Source organism: Aythya fuligula, chromosome 16 (assembly GCF_009819795.1).
Source record: "Aythya fuligula isolate bAytFul2 chromosome 16, bAytFul2.pri, whole genome shotgun sequence".
In the NCBI taxonomy this organism is placed as follows: Eukaryota; Metazoa; Chordata; class Aves; order Anseriformes; family Anatidae; genus Aythya; species Aythya fuligula.
In genome coordinates, this window is record NC_045574.1 from 15,176,974 (window position 1) to 15,196,124 (window position 19,151).

The 19,151-nt window shown below is 52.7% G+C and overlaps 1 protein-coding gene across 1 annotated transcript; it reads left to right on the forward strand.

Annotated features, from left to right (window-relative positions):
- Positions 1–1,091: 1,091 nt before the first annotated feature.
- On the forward strand, positions 1,092–18,694 carry CSNK2A1 (casein kinase 2 alpha 1). Its single transcript, XM_032198223.1, has 13 exons — positions 1,092–1,156; positions 10,057–10,268; positions 11,252–11,363; positions 12,278–12,379; positions 12,775–12,825; positions 13,417–13,476; positions 14,120–14,203; positions 14,564–14,674; positions 15,424–15,525; positions 16,088–16,188; positions 16,863–17,011; positions 17,809–17,895; positions 18,383–18,694. Exons 2-13 carry the CDS (start codon positions 10,168–10,170, stop codon positions 18,496–18,498), a joined length of 1,176 nt encoding a protein of 391 aa, XP_032054114.1. The 5' UTR covers positions 1,092–1,156; positions 10,057–10,167; the 3' UTR covers positions 18,499–18,694.
- The last annotated feature ends 457 nt before the right edge of the window (positions 18,695–19,151 follow it).

Here is a 19,151-nt window from a genome sequence, read left to right on the forward strand (position 1 = left end):
ATTATGGAATTCTGTCATACTGGGATTCTGGGATTCTGTGGTTCTGGGATTCTGGCATTCTGTGATACTGTGATTCTGGGATTTTGGCATTCTGTGACTCTGGGATTCTAGGATTCTGTCGTCCCATCTTTCTGTGATTATGTGATTCTGTGGTTCTGGGATTCTGCGATTATGGGATTCTGTCATTCTGTGATTTTGTGATTCCGGGATTCCGGGATTTTGTGCTTCTGTGTTTCTGTCATTCAGTGATTTTGTGATTCTGTCATTCTGGGATTCTGGGATTTTGTGATTCTGGGATACTGTCATTCTGTGTTTCTGTGATTATGTGATTCTGTGGTTTTGTGATTGTCATTCTGGGATTCTGGGACTTTATGATTCTGGGATTTTGTGATTTCGGGAATTTGTTACTCTGGGACTCTGGGACTTTGTGATTCTGGGATTCTGTCATGCTGTGTTTCTGTGGTTCTGCGGCTCTGGGATTCTGTGGCTGTCATTCTGCGATTTTGTGTTTCTGTCCTTCTGGGATTCTGCGATTTTGTGATTCTGGGATTTTGTGGTTTTGTGACTCTGGCACTGTCACTCCGCGTTTCTCTGACTCCGCAGCTCCGCGTCCCCCCGCTGCCTCCCCCACCCCTCATCCCTCAGAGCACCCCCCCGGCTCCTGCCCCAGCCCAGCCCCGTGCCCGCAGCCTCCCCCCTGCCCGGTGCTGCCGGGGAGGCCCCGACCGTGCCCGGTGCAGGCCCGAGCCCGTTCCCGGGGCCCCCCTCAGGCCTCACGGGCCTCAGTTGCCCCCTGGCGGCGGGCCCCGCGCACAGGCCGCGCCTCACACCCAGGCCTCCTCCTGTCCCCCCCATTCCTCCACCCGAACCCCCCCTCACCCCCTCACCCCCTCACCCCCCCGGGACCCCCTTCACCCCCTTCACCCCCCTTTGTCTATTCCAGGCCTCACCGCGGCCTCCCCTTTTAACCCCCCCCACCCTCCCATCAGAACTACAACCCCCAGAATCCCCCGCGGCGCACCCCCTCCCGCCCAGCGCCTCTCTGTGGTGACTTCCGCTTCCGGCGCTGCCTCGCTCTGGTCCCTGCGGCTGGCGGCCGAGCCTTGTGCCTCCGCCATATTGTCTGTGTGCGCCCGGCGGGCGGCGGCTCCGGCAGGTACCGGCGGGGCCCGTTGAGGCCCGGCCCGGCCCCGAAAGGCTCCGAGGCTCGCCCCGAACTTCTCTGGGTCCATAGGGCGAGGGGGAGGAGCCGCCGCCGCGCTCCCCGCTTCGCACGGGCCGCGCCTGTGGGGCCGGGCCTGGGGGAGCGCCTCAGGAGGAGCAGAGGGGGGTGGGGGGGTGGGGGAGGGGAGTGGGGGGGGTTGGGGGGCGGAGGGGGGAAGGGGGGGGCTGGGGGGTGTGCTGGGAGGGGGTGAGGGCATTGGGGGAGTGGGGCTGGCCGGGGGCTGCTTATGGGGCCGGGTGTAGGGCAGGCTATGGGGCTGCCCATAAGGAAGGGTGTGGGGCTGGTTGTAGGGCTGCTTACGGGGCCGGTTGTAGGGCAGGTTATAGGGCTGCCCATAGGGAAGGCTTTGGGGCTGGTTGTAGGGCCGCCTATGGGGCTGCTCATGGGGCTGGTTGTAGGGTGGTCTATGGGGCTGGTTGTAGGGCTGCCCATGGGGTCGGTTGTAGGGCAGGTTATAGGGCTGCCTATGGGGCTTCCCATGGGGCTGGTTGTAGGGCAGGCTGTGGGCCCCGTTGTAGGGTAGTCTATGGGGCTGGTTGTAGGGCTGCCCATGTAGGCCAGGCTGTGGGGTAGGCTACGGGGCTGCTTATGGAGCCGGTCCCAGGGCTCCCCCTTATCTGCACAGGGAGGCCCCAGGCAGCTCTCCCCTCCCCCAGCCATCCGAGGGGCCCTCTCAGCGTTCCTCACCCTCAGGGCTTCCCCTCCCCTGCCTGCCCCCGGCGGGGCTCCCCCCTTTTTACCCCGAATCGAGGGGCGAGGAGAGCCTTGGGGCTGCAGGGCGGGGGGCGATCGCACACCCACCCCTCTCCTAAATACCCCGGGGGGGGTCGGTGCCCCCCCAGTGCTGTAATCCAGCGCCTTGTGCCCCGGGGCAGCAGGCTGCTGGTGAAATGGGCTCTGTAAACGAAAGGGCAGCTCGGATTATGAAACCCCGTGCGTGCCGCCCGGCAGATTACGCTTCCTTAGCGAGGGCTCGGGGCCCGACCCGTGAAGTTTGGATTACAAACAGCCGCTGCTGGGCTTTCTGCTGACGGCAGCGGTGGGGCTGGGCAGAGCTCACGAGGGCCGCTGAGTCCCTTCTGAGCCGTGTCGGGGAGCAGAGCCACCCTCTGTGCCTCGTCTGGGGGCTCGGAGGGGCCCCCGTGTGACGGGAGGTTGGTCCTCGGGGTGATTTGTGACCCACCTGGGGGCTTGGGTGTGTGGTTTTGGGGTCAGACCCCGCTGGGGGTGGCAGCACCGTTTGTGGAGGGGCTTTGGGGGCTGCTCCAGGCATGCAGAGGGAGCCGTGGTGCTGTGTCGGGGCAGGCAGCAGCTCCTGGTGCTCAGGAGGCTCCTTAAAAGTGCAATAGTTGCGGAAAATATCGGGGTTTTTGCAGGGTTGGGGGCTGTGCTGTGTTGCTGGTCGGTTTAGGGGTCGGGTGTGAGTCTGCTGGCATGGTTTGGGGTGTAGGGCATGTAGAAAGAGAAAAATTGCTCCCCCCGAGTGCTGTTGGTGTGGGCACGGTGCAGAAAACGGCAAAATTGGTGCTCAGGAGCCCGGCGGGCAGGGTCTGGGGGTACAGCTCTGCACCAGGGATGGTGACACCGGCACTGAAATCTGGAAAATGTGAAGGAAAACGGCTCAAGGGGCATTCTGTGAAATGTCCTGGAGGTGGGATCTGTGCAGGGGGGGCTGATGAAGCTCCTGTGTTTGAGGAAAAAGGGTGAGATTCCAGGTGGCTTCCAGGTAGTGCCGCTCAGGGGGTGTGGAATGGGTTCGTGGGGGGAATTGGGGGAATTTCAACAGCGAAATGTGCCATCAAATTGGTGGGATAACAGAGAAAGAAACCATTTCCGAAGCGGTGAGGGGCACGGGGAGGTAACTCTCCTCCCAGCCGTGTTGAATTCGGTCTCCTCACGCCTTCCACCCGAGGTTTTGCTGCGTTCTCTCCTCACAGAGCTCGTTTTCTCCTCCTGCCTTCCCTGGCGTCCCCCGAGGAACACGGGAGGAAGACAAGAAGCGTTTGGGTGACATTGTGGCAGCGGGCTCCATTCGTGCCACATCGCTGGCGGGGCAGGGACTGTTTCTGGGTTATGGGACCCACCCCCTCCACGGATCATCATTTCTGAGCCCCGTGCCCTGAGGCATCAGCTTTGGGGTCTGGAGGGGTGAGAAAACCCCAAAGCTGCTCGGGTTTGCTGGTCCTGAGAGAATAACCCCGCGGGTTTTAGGGTCAGCAGGGGCTGCTGTGCCCCCGGGCTGGCTGCAAACGTTGTCTGTGACCACGAGACGCCCCTTGGATAACTCTCCTCAGCTTGGGTATCTCCTTCCAGGGCTTTCCAAGAGCTGACTTGCCTGGAATTTGCAGAACCCGACTGCGGGGCTGGCGAGCTGCTTTGGGATCCGGGGAAGCTGCTTGGAAGAGGAGGCGGCGGCCGCCCGCAGCTGGCGGTGGTCCTGGGGCTGCAAACAGAGCGACCCCAGCCTTGGGGACAGGTTCTGGGCTCCGTCGAGGTGCCAGACCCGTCAGCAGGAAGGATTGAGGAGAAACGGGGTTCTCCATGCACCTGTAGGGGCAAGGATCTCTGCTTTTCAGCCCCAAAGGGAGCCCGCCGTGTGCCTGCCCCCTTGTCCAGGCTGCTGTGGGGAGCTGAGGGGCCACCTCGGGGCTCTGTGCAGCCAGCACTGGCCCAGGTCCCTACTGGGGAGGGGAGGATTTCGATAATTTCCCGCAGAATTTTGTCGCTTGAGCGGTAGGTTATGACCTCACGGCCGATTTCTCCCTTTTTTAAATGAATTATTCACCAGTAGCGACCAGTAAAAGGGGCAGGGATGGAGCTGGGACGTGCTGGGCTGGGAGGTGGCTGTGCTTTGGGGGTGCTGCAGCCACCACCGGGGCGTCTCCGTGGGCCGGAGGAGGATGAGCACGGCCAAGGAACCTCGGGCATGGGAAGGAAAAGCTCGGGCACCGCTCGTTTTCTTACAGCCTCGCCAGATTTCTCTCCCCGTGACGTTTCAGCCCTGCCTCGTGCATTGTACACCGCCCGGGTGACCTGCCAGGAGGCAGGGAGCTCCCCTCGCTCGCTGACGGAGTTGTGTGGAGCCTATATCAGCACCAAGCAAGCTGCAAACTAAAAGCCACAAATTTGGGGCATTTCGGAAGCTGTGAGTGCATCCAGCAAGCCACAGAGACACATCTTCATCCCGAGCCACCTCTGAACGCTGCCTGGGGGCTTTTCTGGGCGATTCCTCCTGAGCCTGCGGGGTGCAGGGACACAGAGCACTGCCTGCGTGGTGGGCACAGAGGATCCGAGGATTTTTTGAAGCAGCTCCACGCCGCACAGCCCCGTTTTTATCCCCTGGCCTCAGGAACTTCTGCCTCCGGGCTGGCCGAACAAATTTTTGCTCCATCACAGCGCCCAGGAGCCACGGGGCTCAGTCAGCTGAGCCACGGGGCTGGCAGAACTCCCCATGCTAATTAGGGAGGGGAAACAACCCCCTGGCTGAGCGCTAATTACAACGGTCGAGCTTTTACGACGGTGGAGCCCCCGAGGGCAGAGGGCTGCCAGCAGCACCGTTTGGCCACTCTTGGCTATCCCATTTTTATTTGTTGGCTGTTCCCAGCTGGCTTTTTAGCCCTTTTTCGTTGCTTGTGGCACAATTCTGACGCGGTGGCAGTGCCGATGCCCCCTGCTCCGAGGGGCTGGGAGCCTCAAGGGCCCGGTGTCGCCGGCTGCTGCGCCTCGTTCCAGGCAAGCCTCGGGGGTGGTGTGTCAGGAAAAGCTTTCCCTTGGTCTTTGAACCAGGTTGGTGCTCAGATACGAGGGAGAGGCCGCGATTTTATGGGAGGGAGGGAAGAAAAGAGCTTCAGGGCTGCCCAGCTGCTCCGAATAACCCCGAGGAGACGCGGCGAGGAACCTTCCTGTCCCTGGCAGCCTCCTGTTGCTGGAGGACACCCCGGCCGCCTGGCCCAGGTACTCGTGCAGCCCCGGAGCTCTGAAAATGTGAGGAATTTTGGGGGATGGCTGTCCAGCTCGGCTGGGACTCCGGGAACCTGTGGGGGATCCCTGTGAGCTCCCCTAAAACGGAGCTGGAGGAGCTCAGAGCGGGAAGGTTGGGGCTGAGCTGCTGCCGGGTTTGTGGAGCAGCAGAGCTGAGCTTCACCCAGGGCTGTGGCGTTGCCATCAAACGTGGAGTTAAAGTAAAAACGTTTTCGTGGTTCTGTGACTCCCCTTAGCTCGTGGCCCCTCTTCCAAGGGGTGACTTCGTCGTTGGCAGGCGCCGCGAGGAATTTGGGGGAGGAATTAGAAACGCGGGCAGGGGAAGCGCCGCGCTCGCTAGCACAGAATTGCTCCAAGATGTTTCTCAGCCTGTCAGCTCTTCTCCCCAATGGCTGATCGTGTCTTCCTTTCAACTCAGTAACAACTCTTTCTGTCTCTTTTTTTAAGGGAAAATTCGAGGTCTTTCTGCATTAGCCTTTATTATTTCTCCGCAGCCGGACACGGGCAGCTATTTAAAAGAAATCTGGAAAATAATTTTGGTGGAAAAAAAACAGAGTTCGGGCAGACAGCGCCGTTCCAGAAAATATCAAGAGAAAAGTTTGGTCTCGAACCTCAGCTTTTTTTCAGCTCCATTAGGTTTTTAAAATCTGCTTCTCTACTGGTGCTGTCCCTTTAGTAGGTAAATGGGTTTCGGGAAAGGATGTAAAATGTCAGCTCTGTTAATCCAGGCTTGTTTCTATTTCGGCTATAAAATCGTAGAAAAATATAGGCTGCGAGGGACTTCTGGAGGTCATCTGCTCCGTGCTCGTCGTGCTGCAGTTCCAGCGGTAGGAAAATGCAGGAATTGGGTTTCTGTTGCGAGACAGAGCACAGGTTTTTGGTGAAGTCTGTTACTGTTGCTTCTTCCTTTAGGGTTAACGCGGGATTTGCTTGATGCTGGCTGCTGGTCGGCTGCACTGTGGTGTTGAAACATGTCCTGAGCTTTTAATTTCAGGGGCACCTGCCTGGTTTGAGGTTCTCTGAGTGCTGCAGAATCGAGCACGCCGTCCCTGGGTGGCTTCATAGGCGAGGGATCGGCGGGCTGCATGGCTGATAACTGGAACGTTCCCCACTAACGAAGCACGTTGTCTAATTGTGATTTCAGAGCCTGGCTTTGGGCTGTTTCAGTGAAAGGTGAGGCCTGGCTGCAGCTGGGGATGAGGGGCAGGAACATTCCCTTGGTTCCGGGCTGCCAAATGCCCCGGCTGCTGCCTGCCCGTGGTCTGTCAGCGATGAAGGAGCTCACGCTGATCCTTCGAGGCCTTTCTAAGGGCAGGTCTGAGTGAAACCACCCGCAGCACCTCCTGCACGAGCTCAAGTGGCAGAGCTGCCACCAGGAGCCACCCGGAGATGTCTTTGGTGTGCCTGGGGGCATCACCCCGAGCAGAGGAGCTGCTCCGTGCCCCGGCGGTGCCAGGCGGGTGACCGAGGGCTTTGTCCTCGCTGCTCCCTGCCGTGTAGCACTCGTGTCCTATTCCTCAGCTGAGCACTTTGCCAGAGAGAGAGGATGATTTTCAGAGCTGTGCTGTGTTCTCCTGAGCCTTGGACACTTCAGCTTGGCTCCACATCACCCCAAATGCTGGAGCATCTCCTGGTGGCAGCGATGGCAGCTGCAGGCAGCCCCTTGGTGGCACTTGAGCTGCGTGTGGGTGCAGCGGGTGCCGTGGTGCTGCCGAGCAGCTTGGGGCAGTCCCTGCCACTGTAAGTTATCCTCTGATGCTCTCGTTTATGCAGGAATTAATAAATCACCTCTTCTCTTCAGCTTCTGACCGCAGCAGCACAGCTGACCCTTCAATGTGCTCGGGACACTGTTTGTTGAGGTGTAGTTGCCACTCCTGCTGTAGATTTTTGGCCTGAAAACTGCAAGCTGAACTGATGTTGTGTGACCACACCTGTACCTGATACTTGTCCTCAGCTGTCCTTTACCTCAGAGAGCTGGGATCCGCTACGAAATCATCCCCAAGGAAAGCAGAATCGGTTCCCTAGCACTTTGAGTAGACAAAGTGGGAAGTTCTCAGGCCAGGAAGTTTGTGCACGGCAGCAACTGCTTCAAACCCAAATCCTCTCTGCAGATTCTTTCCTCTTTCCCCGTCAGGAGCAGCAGACGGCGATACCTGCCTTCACGGGCGCTGGGTGCCATTCTTAGAAGCTCCAGTCGATGATTTCCTGAAAAAAAAACAACAAAAAAAAACCCTCTCTGAGCTGTCTGTTACAGCACGGAGCTTGTGCGAGGCTGCAGCTCCATGACAAGAAAATATCCGCTCTGAAGTTTGATCTATCTTTAGATAATGAGATTGATTTCTCCTTTTTTTTTTTTTTCCCCCCTGCTGAAACAATGATCTTTCTCAGCTGAACGACGTGGAGCAGCCGTGGGCAAAACTGCCAAGTCATCTTAGGCGTGCGTGGCCTCCGTTGCTTCCCACCCCAGCACTGGGCAGATGAAAGAGCAAGCTGGAAGCACAAGGAACGAGGAGAAACAAAACCAGGATGAAATGTTGAAATTGGGAGTGTGCTGGTAAAGCTGCCCCTTCTGCTGCCCTCCACGGGTGGCTGTTGGGTGTCCGGCTGCCTCCTGGGCATCCGAGTCGTGGACACAAATCTGTGAGGTCTTGGGTGATTGCCTGATCTTCAGGAATGTGTTTTGTTAGGGGAATAACGCTTTGGGAATTGATTTTTAGTAATATTTCATGTTCTTTGCTTACCCGCCACCTGGCTGAAGTGTCCCGTGCGTTGCTGCGCTGAGCCTGGTCCCGTCCCTGCTGCGGATTTTGTGTCCCTTCGTGCCCCCGGGGCTGGATTCCTGCTGCCCTGCCCCACCTGGAGCCGCCCTCGAAGGATTTGCCTGTCAGTCGGTCACAAAATGAGCCCCGTTACCAGGCTTTGTGCCACTAGAGGAGGCTTAGTCCATGGCAAGAAGAGAAATGGGAATGTTTCTGCATCTGAATGCGGGACCAGCTGCTGGGGGAGCAGCGTGAAATGGGGAAGGACGTCAGAGCCCTGCCCTTGGGTCACCCCCTGCCCTCGTAGCCAGCAGCTCTCGCTGGGATCCTTGCAGCAGGCACCAAAGGGACCAGCAGGAAGCTGCCACCAGCAGGATTCTCCTGGAATTTTCTCGTGCAATGCATCCCGATAGCCTCACCGAGCCGCTCCGAGTCCATTTCCAGCTCTCTCTGATTAATTTCTGATGAATGCTGCTGTTACTTCCTCCAGCAAACCATCCCCGGGGATTTCAATTCCAGCTCTGCCCCCTGCACAGCCCTGCCAGACCCCAACCGAGCTCCTCCACCCCGCAGCACGGCTTCCTTCCTCACGAGTGGATTTGGCAGCTGACAGTCTTGTATTTAAATGTTTTATGCCCGTGTCAGCTTCCACATCTGGTGGGGGATTTGAGGGGTGCCAGGGGCCTGCTGTCAGGCAGGGCAGTGCCTCTGGTACGAGATCAGAGCGCCTGGCAGCGTTTGTTGAAGTGTGGGGCTGTCTGCCCTAAAAAATCAGACATCTTGCCCGGTTTTCAGCGGGCTTTATTGACTTTACCAGTGATGGCAAGCATGCTTGTGGTAGCTAGGCTGGATTTATAAAAACTAGGAGGCTTAAATTCAGTCTCAACAATCAGGTTTTGATACAGGAGCTGGGATTCTCGACTGAATGCTGTTATGCCACCATAAAATCTGTGCTTTCTAACGTTGGGTAATACTACCAGGGTCACCTGTAGGTGTCTTTCCTCACCTCAGGGCGTTGTACCCCTGCAGGGTATGTATCAGCAGAGTTGGAAGCACGCCCCAAGCCTGGCTGGGAGGTGATGATGTTCCCCATTATTTGGGTATTTAGGTCCTGCCGAGGCTCTCTGCGGCCTTCACAAGGCCCCTAGAAAGCGGTGTGCTCCAGAAAGAAGCTTCAACCATGCACCACTGAGTTTGGTTTTACTGAGGAACCCAGGTTTTGACCATGATTCCTCTTTAAGGGAAGTAAAAGTTGAGGTAAACTTCCCTACATCACTGGATGAGGGAACCGACACCAGGCTGGTCTTGGGGAGGCCCAGCAGAGAGCTGCTCTGTGACCGGTGTCCTTCCAGTGCGTCCCAGTCCTAAATGGGCACAGACTGGGGCGTTTCTTTGTCATATAGGGAGCAGCAGCACTGCTCCTGGCTGCCTCTGACAAAAAATCCTCTGAGCGTCTTCAAATGCTTTGTAACGACCGGCCTCAGTGAGATCTTCCCAGGGTCCTGAGCTCCGATTGCTGAATTTTTAACAAAAAAACTGAACGTGGGGACAGCAGGGGAGCCGAGCTGACTCCCAAGACTCCCAGGGCTCTGCTTTAAACGCAAAGTGGTGCTTCCAGAAATCGAGACTTGGGGATGTGCCTAATTTAGGCCGCACGGGTGACCTTGGAAATCCGTCAGCTGTTGGCAGCGGCGATGGCCAGCACCTTGCGAGGGGGGCACGGCTCGTGGATTTTCTGCTCCGCACGCCGCGGGAGGAGCCCTCGCTGCGGGGCCGAGGGGAGGAGGCCCTGAGCTGATAGGGAGCACGCCGCGTTCCTTCCCCTTGGGGAAGTTATCTCTGCAGCCATAAGCCAGGAACTCGGTGCCCAAAGTGGCTGAGGTGTGCGCGGGGTGTTCCTGCTCCTGGCGGGGCTGAGCGGTGCTGTGCTGTGTGAGGGAGGGCAGGCAGGCGGCTTCCAGGGCCCGACGAACGATCCCAGACCCGTGGCTGGGCTCCAGCTTCTCCTTTTCAGCAGCTTTTAATGATTAACTTCAGTATTTTTATAGTGTCTTGAGATTTTAACCTTTGGGTTTTATTTTCTCTCCGCAGTTGGAAGAATCTTGAGGCCTGTCTGAGGCCTTTCTCCTCTGTCCAGCCTCGGAGTTCGGGTGGCCCCTGGTTTCAGACATCTCCTCACTCCCACCTGCCAACCTGTCTGATATGTCGGGACCCGTGCCGAGCAGGGCCAGGGTTTACACGGATGTGAACACACACAGACCCCGGGAGTACTGGGACTACGAGTCGCATGTTGTTGAGTGGGGGTAAGTCCCGGGGCTGCACTGGGCTCTTTCGTGCTCTTTGGCAGATGTGTGTGCGTGGCACGTGTTGGGATCTCAGCTTTTCTTTGGGATCGCAGATGGTGGAATAACCTGTTGCGTACCTGAGAGTGTTTCTTGTCAAAATTTGAGATCCCCAGCAGTGCGAAAGCATTTTTAGCATCTCCCTTGAGAGCTTGGTTTGAGGAGTTTTTGCCAGGTAGCCAGGAAACTTGTCCTCCCAGAGGGAAAGAAGTCTTTTTTTTCTCTGAAACACGCTAAATGGTCCTGGGTGTAGGGCCGAAAAGAAGTGAAAAGGTTTTGTTTCAGACTTGGAGGAGTGAAGAGACTCAGCAAACTGAATTAGGTCATGGTGTTTTTTCACTTGTTGCTCTGCTCTCTGCAAGTGACTACAAAAGACACACGTACGCTCCTCCTTGAAGGAAGGAGGCGTCTAAATTGATCTCATGACTAAACCGTCCAAGAATCAGATGGCAGCGCTGCCAGTTTCCTAGCTCTGTGTTCCTGCTTTGTGCAGCAGGGCTCGGGCTGAGGCCTGGCCTCAGCTTTGCTGCAGTTCCACTTTCCTGAAGTGCGAGCTGGCTTCTGAGCGTTACTGGTGCCTCGTGCCCAGACTCTTTCTAAGCGGGCCAGCCCTGAAGTTTTGGCCTTTATGGCTTTATTGATATTTTAATGTTATATTAGGGAAAACGTAGCTTCCAAATCTATGGACTGCTGAAAGGCATGGCTCAAATTTGCTGAAATGCAGATGGGCTCGTGTCCCTTACGGCAAAAAGAAACAGTTTGTGGATTGAATCTGACTTGGGCAAAGAGAAGCTGCCTGGTTCTTAATTCTTAATCATCACGTTCCGATTTCAGGTGCTCGTTAAGCCACCTTGTCTGCAAGGTGAGTCAGTGATTGAGGAGTGCCATGTGAACTCTGATGCAAATGATGAACTCTTTGGAACTTTACCTTTTTATCTCCGCAGGAATCAAGATGACTACCAGCTAGTTCGCAAGTTAGGCCGGGGCAAATACAGTGAAGTATTTGAAGCCATCAACATAACAAATAATGAAAAAGTAGTTGTTAAAATTCTCAAGGTGAGCAGGGATTTGGGCAAAACGTGGAATCTGTCTTGAGGTGATTGGGAGGTCAGAAAATGCAGCATTTGGTCTAAAATGCTTTTATGTTCTAAAACTGAAATCCTTAAAGTCTGGCTTCAGAGCCTCATTCGGTGAAACAGGCTGTTATTTTAACCTCCTAATAAGAAACCCTGTGCTTCGTTACTGAGTTAAATTTCTGCCTGCAAGGAATTAGCCTTTATCGTAAAGAAGCCCTGATGTGCAACACATTTTTACTTGGAGCTAGAAAAGTCTTCAAGAGCTGACCAGAGAATTCTCACCTCCTCCAACCACCAGTGCCCTGGCGTGCTTTCAGGTGGATGGAGACCTCTGAGCTGAGGGGATCGTTGTCCTTTAAAGCCAACGATTAAACTCACTGACTGCTAACCTTAAATTTTTCATTTCTGCTTTGCACGTTCCGTTGTAGCCATAATATCTTTCCAGACTGAGTTAGGGTCTCCTGGAAACGGGTTGTTCCACAGACGTGATTGGTGAAACGCCTTCGTTTAGTGGCCCTCAGGTAGCTGGAGGACTTCTCAGAGTTAGACGTTTACCACACGCCAGTTAACAAGTTTTTGACTATTGGATCATGTTCAGACAACTTCCCTTTAAAAAAAAAAAAATTAAAAAGCCAAATTCATAACTCTTTTTCACATGAAACTAATGTTTCTGGCTGTCAAGAATGTATCATAAGAAAGGAGCCTGCAGATGCTTGAGCCCTTACTGGAATGATGCATAGTCAGGTAACAAGTCCAGCTGTTTGGAGTTAATTTGCAAAGCTTCTGATGTATTTTGTGAACTTACAGTCACATACCTTTGCCATCTAGACGTTGAGCTATGTGCCTCACTTTACTGGGACACTTTGTCTTATGCTTTGGGTTTCTGTTCTTCAGCCTGTTAAAAAGAAGAAAATCAAGCGTGAAATCAAGATCTTAGAAAACTTGCGAGGCGGTCCCAATATAATCACTCTTGCAGATATAGTAAAAGACCCTGTGGTGAGTATGGAAGGAACCCAAAGGGTTCCTTGGGGTCGTGGGTGAAGTTGCTGTGTTTGGCTTCAGCTCTGATTTGGCTTTTTGTTTTCTCCTGCTCTTAAATCGTGCTTTTGAATCCCGTAATCAGATCACCCCTTAATCTGATTAACTCCTTGTAGAGGCCCTTCCCCTGCGGGTCACTTCAGCCCCTCACTCTGTAAGGAGGAGGTACCAGTGAACTGAGAAGTTAATTTGTTCTGCAGGCAGTACTGCTGCAGGCTCTGGCTCTGTTCCCCCTATCTGAGGGCAATTGCAACTATGTCTGAGGCAGAGGGGGGTTTTAGAGTAAAAATGATTGAATTATCCTAAATGAAAGCAATTTATCTCAACAAGACTTAACTTTTTTTCTGTTTCAGTCTCGGACCCCTGCTTTGGTTTTTGAACATGTAAACAACACAGACTTTAAGGTACGGTATGGGTTGTGCACTTCTAATGTTTTCCATTCGAAAGCCACTTGTAGTCTTGTTCTGGGAAGAGGCAAGCACATAGGGGACAGGCAAGTTCTTTACTCACTTCCTTCCGCCATACCAGCTGTCTTTAAAGATGAATTTACTTGGGAAGTAAAGCAGAAGTTTGTAATTAATCCCTTAGCACCATTTTGCCACAGAAGTTACACGAGGAGAATCCGGATTCCAAGTGGTATTGTAACCCTTGGAGCAAATTCCTGTTACCTCATGGCCCGCCGGTGCCTGTCGTAGCTTTACTCGGGCTGAGAGCACCCTTGGCCTTTTTTGAGACCCCGTCTGCAGGCGTAATGCCTCGTGCTGCTAGTGGGCAAGTGCAGCCCGAGGGAAGTAAGCTGTGTATGTGATTTGTAAGGAGAGAGGAACAGACTGAACGTCTGTGGGATCAGGGTAACTGGGGGAGTGTTTCCTGGTCATTCAAGTGGGCTTGGAGGGCTGCAGCAGCAGAGAACAGGGCTGGGTTTTTCTGGATTGGCACGGACGTGGTGTTTGTCCTCAGTGTTGAGCGCTGATGTAATGTGTTTTTTTCCACAGCAATTATACCAGACATTAACAGATTATGATATTCGATTCTACATGTATGAGATTTTGAAGGTAAGACGGTGTTTTGCTGCTTCAACAGGTTGTTTTTAGGATTTGTACTCAGCTAATCCTATAGGGATGGTTGTGTTGTCACACTAATGGGGGAAAGGGAAGAGAGAGCCTCTGGAAGAATTGCATAGAAAAATCTACATCGAGTCAAGTATCAATTGTTTAGCCTTGTTTCTGCAACAAATTCTACTCCTCTTTTGAGGATAGGAAATTGTTGTTTGGATACACTGAGATAACTCTGGATCCTAAATCAAAAGCCTCTGAAAACAAAACTGTAAACTGTAACTGGCTGGGTTTTTGCTTTAATGTCATGTGGGTCGGGTGTATTTGTTCCTCTGAAGCAATTATTTTCCTCTTAGGAGTCTGGGGAAGGGGATGCTTTTTTTTTTTTTCCACTAGGGTCTATTAGAGGCTCTGGAATTCCATTTTTATGAGGAAGCAAACGAGGTGAAGCCAAACGCTTCTGTTGCTGATGCTTAACTTTGAGAGGGGGCTCTAGAGGTGTTGTCTGTGAGTAGTCAAGGATGTAACCCTGGGCAGCAGAGTCGTGCTACCTAGTTAGCCTTGATATATGTGGAACATTCACTTTGAATACGATGGAACTTGCAAGGTTCTTGCTATTCGAGTCCTTTGCTTTCACTTACAGGCTCTAGATTACTGCCATAGCATGGGAATCATGCACAGAGATGTGAAACCTCACAACGTCATGATTGACCATGAGCACAGAAAGGTAACGGGGCAGGGAGGGGTCCTGCTTTTTTTCTCTGGGGAGACCAGGGCTTCATTTTGGGTACTGCTGTGTAGAGGAACTAGCAGATAAATTCAAGGGAGACTGCGCTTCTATCATGTGAAAAAACTGAAATCCTGTAATGGGTTTCTAGAGGGCTGGTAAGGAGAGGAATTTTATTTAGACCAGTTGATGTTGGTGTGGGGAGAATACCTAAAGAGAGATTCCAATCTGCTTCAAAGTAACCGAAAATAGAAAACTTGTAAATGAAGCTTCCAGCTAAACTCATTTGTAGTGTGGTTCAGAAAATGGAGAGCTGGTGCATCCTTTGAGCCATTTTTCTTTGTTTTCTTCTGTTTCTAGCTTAGACTAATAGACTGGGGTTTGGCTGAATTCTATCACCCTGGCCAAGAGTACAATGTCAGAGTGGCTTCCAGATATTTCAAAGGACCTGAGCTCCTGGTAGATTATCAGGTAAGAATGACCAGCATTTATCACTGACGTGTGTACAGAAAGCCCGTGCCATTTCAAGGCAGTGAACAAGAAATTCAGATATTTAGAGACCTGAAACTAAATATGACCTATTCTAAAATAAATCTAAATGGCTTTAGAGCCACTGATTAAAGAAACCAGTGAATTATCTGAGGATGAGCTGCAGAACTGTTGTCATGGATCCTGGAATACAACTGTTGGATTTTATTTTTTATCAAGGCCACTTTTGCAGTAAGTGACAGGAATGAAACAAAGTCCTCGGGAGAATAGCTACTGCTGTGTGAACTTGTAAAGCTATAAAAACATCCCATAATCCGATGGCAGTTTGCTTTATGGAAATGCTGTGGGCTGGAAATGTCAGTGTTAGTGTTAGACCTTGTGGAGTCAGCACTTTCTGGTGCTTGCCATTAGGCCTCCCTTCTCCGCCCGTGTCTCTCGGTGATTGATAACATTGGAGGCTGCACTGAGAGTAGAAAGAGGCACTGGATCTTTGATATCTTTATGGAGAAAGATGGAAATGGGATCCCTGCGGTTCTGCTAATTGCTGTAATCCCAGTTTGAGTGACTGGGAAAGTGAGCTGAGCAGAGGTCTGGTGATAAACACGTTTCAGTCTGTTCCCAGTGTCACATGCCATGTCTGTACCACTGGGGAGGGAGGGGGGGCTGTTAGTATTGGAAGTCTTTTCTGCTTAATTCCTTAGAAATTGAATTGTCCTTCTGGTTTTGTACAGATGTATGATTACAGTCTGGATATGTGGAGCTTGGGTTGCATGTTGGCTAGTATGATATTCCGAAAGGAGCCATTTTTCCATGGCCATGACAACTATGATCAGGTGAGAGCTGGTCATGTTCAATCTCTGTTCTCTGGGAAGGAAGGTTTTCTGCTCGTGCTTCTATCAAGGGATCCAAAGAATTTAAGTATTTCTCTACTGGCTTCTTTGCTTGGTTTGAAGCCACGTTCCTTCTTAAAAGCATGCGATATTATCTAACCCAGTAAATAGAAAGAGATTTGCTTTGTATTTATGAACTCAGTAGGTATCTAGAAAAGTTATAACCGTAGTTATATTAAGGCTGGTGTGTTCTGGTATGTAGATCTGCTCCTCCTGAGGTTACATATTACATGAAAAGCCCCTGCCCTGTCCACCTTTAAGCTTCAGTGTCCAGAGAACTCAGCTCCCTCCTGGCTGCCTTGGCTTCCTGAGCCCCAGCTGAGCAGAGCTGTGTTTCTGGTGCCTGTGACTGCTTTGCTGGAGCAGTCGGAGCCACGAGACGACCCCGTGGCTGCTGGCTGGGACCACTGAGACCACATACAAGCTCCAAGGGAATGTGCTGCAGTGTCTTTATGCTTGCTCTGGCATTCCCTCACAGCAGTGACTCGTTTTTGTTTGCTCCTAGCTGGTGAGGATAGCCAAAGTGCTGGGCACAGAAGACCTCTATGACTACATTGACAAATACAACGTCGAACTGGATCCACGTTTCAATGACATCCTGGGCAGGTGAGCCAACTTCTGAAGCAGCCTAAATGCTTGTGAGTTCTTAATTAGACCTGGACATCTGCTGCTTTGTCAGCAGAGCTTGAAGGAAACAAAAAAACTTCTGCTGAAGGGAGAACTTGGAGCCAGGACCCTTAAGGCCTGGTACTTTGTGCTTTCAGTCCCTTTTGCTAGTGCTGCCTACGGGCCTTGAGCTGCAGATGCACTTGAGGAAAGATTTTTAAATATCATCTAGGTAATAAAGGAACTGCCAGAGTATAGACCATGATGAGCAAACACTACTTTCAGAATTGTAGCAGAAAAATAAGAGAAATTTATGTTTCTCGGGACTGCAGTACAGAAAACCAGTTGCTGCTGGTAGCATTTTTATATCTTTTTCCTTGTGAAGTGCCAAAACTGCAAAGAACAAATGCTGGGGGGGTACAAAAGAGCAGAACCTGAGACTTCAGGTTTATAATTTCATTCTAAACTTGGTTTCCCGTGCTGCCACAGCTGTGGCGCTGTGCCGCCGCGTGGTGACACGGTGTACTGCTGCTCTGCTTTTCCGTGCCTCTGCCCCCTTGCTGCCACACCAAGCAGCACCCCGTCTGGGAGCTGGGCAGCTGGTGCAGTCCTTGCTTTTCAAAAGTGAAGTCCTCTGCCTGGTTTCATTCTTGTATCCGTTTGTTTTTCTGCAGACACTCCCGTAAGCGATGGGAGCGCTTTGTTCATAGCGAGAACCAGCACCTGGTGAGTCCAGAAGCTCTGGATTTCTTAGATAAGCTGTTGCGATATGATCACCAGTCACGACTCACAGCGAGAGAAGCCATGGAACACCCCTACTTCTGTAAGTAGCAGCTCTTGCTGTGCAAACAGCTCCTCCTCTGCCTCTGGGAAATCTCCATTCCAGTCGGTTGTGCAGATAAGAGCCAAGAAGGGCAACGTAATAAGCCTGGGCTTTGCGAATAATTGTGATGGAGCTGAAACTACTTGATTCTGTGATGGGTGAAGTAGGCCACTGCCACCTGCAGCTGCTGAGGAAACTGTGACGTGCCTGTGTCAGGCCAGTGAATCAGCAGCACGGTGTTAAGAACTCCTTGGTGCTAAGCCCGTGCTAATTTCAGCAGGTGTCTGGGCATATCGACTCCTGTGTTGGATAAAACCAGGTAGCTCTGGTTTGAAAAACAGGTCCTTTTAACTCACTTTGTGGCTAAATATGTATCTTTAGTGGATGGTTTATCGAGGTCTTGCTTTTGCATGCGAAAATGAAACTTTTGCTAGTAAACATGTTCAAATGTTTGCCGATGTCTCACAAATCTCAAGATGTGGCTTTCTGGGAACAGCTGTGGAGCAGTGCCAGTATGAACATTTGCTCGGTTCAGCTGAAAGCTTTGAAAGTGAGAGTTGGAGAAACAGCTAAATCTGTCGAAATACAGATGCAGGGTGTACTGAACTCAGTATGGGGAAGGACACATCCGAAATTCCCTCATCTGCTCCAGTAGTTTTGGGAGGGGAAAGGGGTTGATGATGGTTGGTGTTACTTGATGTAGGCAGCTTGCCAGCACTGGCTGTGCTCACGGGCAGGGTGCTTCAGCTGCTGTCTGGCAAGGCGGCACCTAAGGGTGGTTGGTGTGCTCTTCCTAGATCCCATTGTGAAAGACCAGGCTCGGATGAGCTCCTCCAACATGCCGGGTGGCAGCACTCCTGTCAGCAGTGCGAGTATGATGTCAGGTCAGTTCTGCCATTGACTCCTCCTGGTGCGTGGTGTGTTAAAGCCTTTGTACGAGCTGTGTGGGTGGAGGGATCCAAGAGGGTGAGTTCTGCAGCTGGGGCTGAGCTCCTGGCACTCAGGACGAGGCCAAGGAGGGCCGTGAAGAAGCAGGTGGGAGAGAGAAGCGAGGGCTCACCGCAGCCTGACCTGCTTTTCTGGTCTTGCCTGTAAAAAGTGCTTTGCAGGTGGATGTTCTGGCAGTAGCTTGAAGGGCAGCGATCCTGCCACGCAGGGCCACATCTGCCCTTTGTGACGCTTGACCATACACAAATCTGAGCTGCAGAGAGCAGTAAAAGATCTTCCATCTCCGCTAATCTTGGAAGCTCTGAAAATACAACCGAGTGCCACCAAACTGACCTACAAAGCTACCAGCCTTGGGGAAGCTGAGCCGTCCTGATGCCACGCGCCGGTTTCCCTCTAATTCTTGCTTACCCGTCTCTGTTCCAGGGATTTCTTCAGTGCCAACACCTTCGCCCCTTGGACCTCTAGCAGGCTCGCCCGTCATTTCTGCCACCACCACGCTGGGGATGCCCGTTCCAGCTGCTGCCGGCGCTCAGCAGTAGTGATGGGCTCTGCCGAGTCAGGTGGGGAAGAGGTTTCCCCCTCCGCCTCTCCTCAGGACGCAGCTCGTGCCTGGCAGGGGAAGGGAGGGGATGAACGCTTTGGAGGCACCGTGTCTGAACTGTTGCTTGTGGATTTATAGTAGTTCAGTCATTATATACAAAATTATTATAGGCTGATTTTTTTTCTTTTTTTTTTTTTTTTTTTTTTACTTGAACTTTTCGTAACTCAGGGGATTCCCTGAAAATACCTACAGATGGAATATTTCTTGGACAGTTTCCCACCCCACCCCACCCACTCCCCCTCCCCCCTTAAAAAAAAAAAAAAAAAAAAAAAAACCACACAAAAAACTCCTCATTTAAGAACAAAACCGAATCGACAGCATTTCCCAGCTCTTGCATCCTGCTGGAAATCTCTCCACCTTCCCACATTCCTCCTCCACCAGCCTAAGGCCCTGGGGGCTCGTGCTGCCCGGAGCCCCCCACCCCAGGTCTCCGTGAGGCAGGAGGGGGGCTCCTGACCCCTGGCTTTACTCGGGGCCCGCTGAGGAGACACCCCCGGTGCACAGAGAGGTGGCCTAAACCTAAAAGCTGCCTCTAAATCTCTAAAAGATTGACTCCTGGCTCACCCACGGTGCCGCCTCACCCCTTTGCAT

Bases quoted from the DNA above. Each gene is read 5' to 3' on its own strand.
- CSNK2A1 (XM_032198223.1), top strand. From the start codon at position 10,168: ATGTCGGGACCCGTGCCGAGCAGGGCCAGGGTTTACACGGATGTGAAC. The intron at 12,826-13,416 runs GTACGGTATGGG...TTTTTTCCACAG, and splicing joins TAAACAACACAGACTTTAAG to CAATTATACCAGACATTAAC. The intron at 17,896-18,382 runs GTCAGTTCTGCC...TCTCTGTTCCAG, and splicing joins CAGTGCGAGTATGATGTCAG to GGATTTCTTCAGTGCCAACA.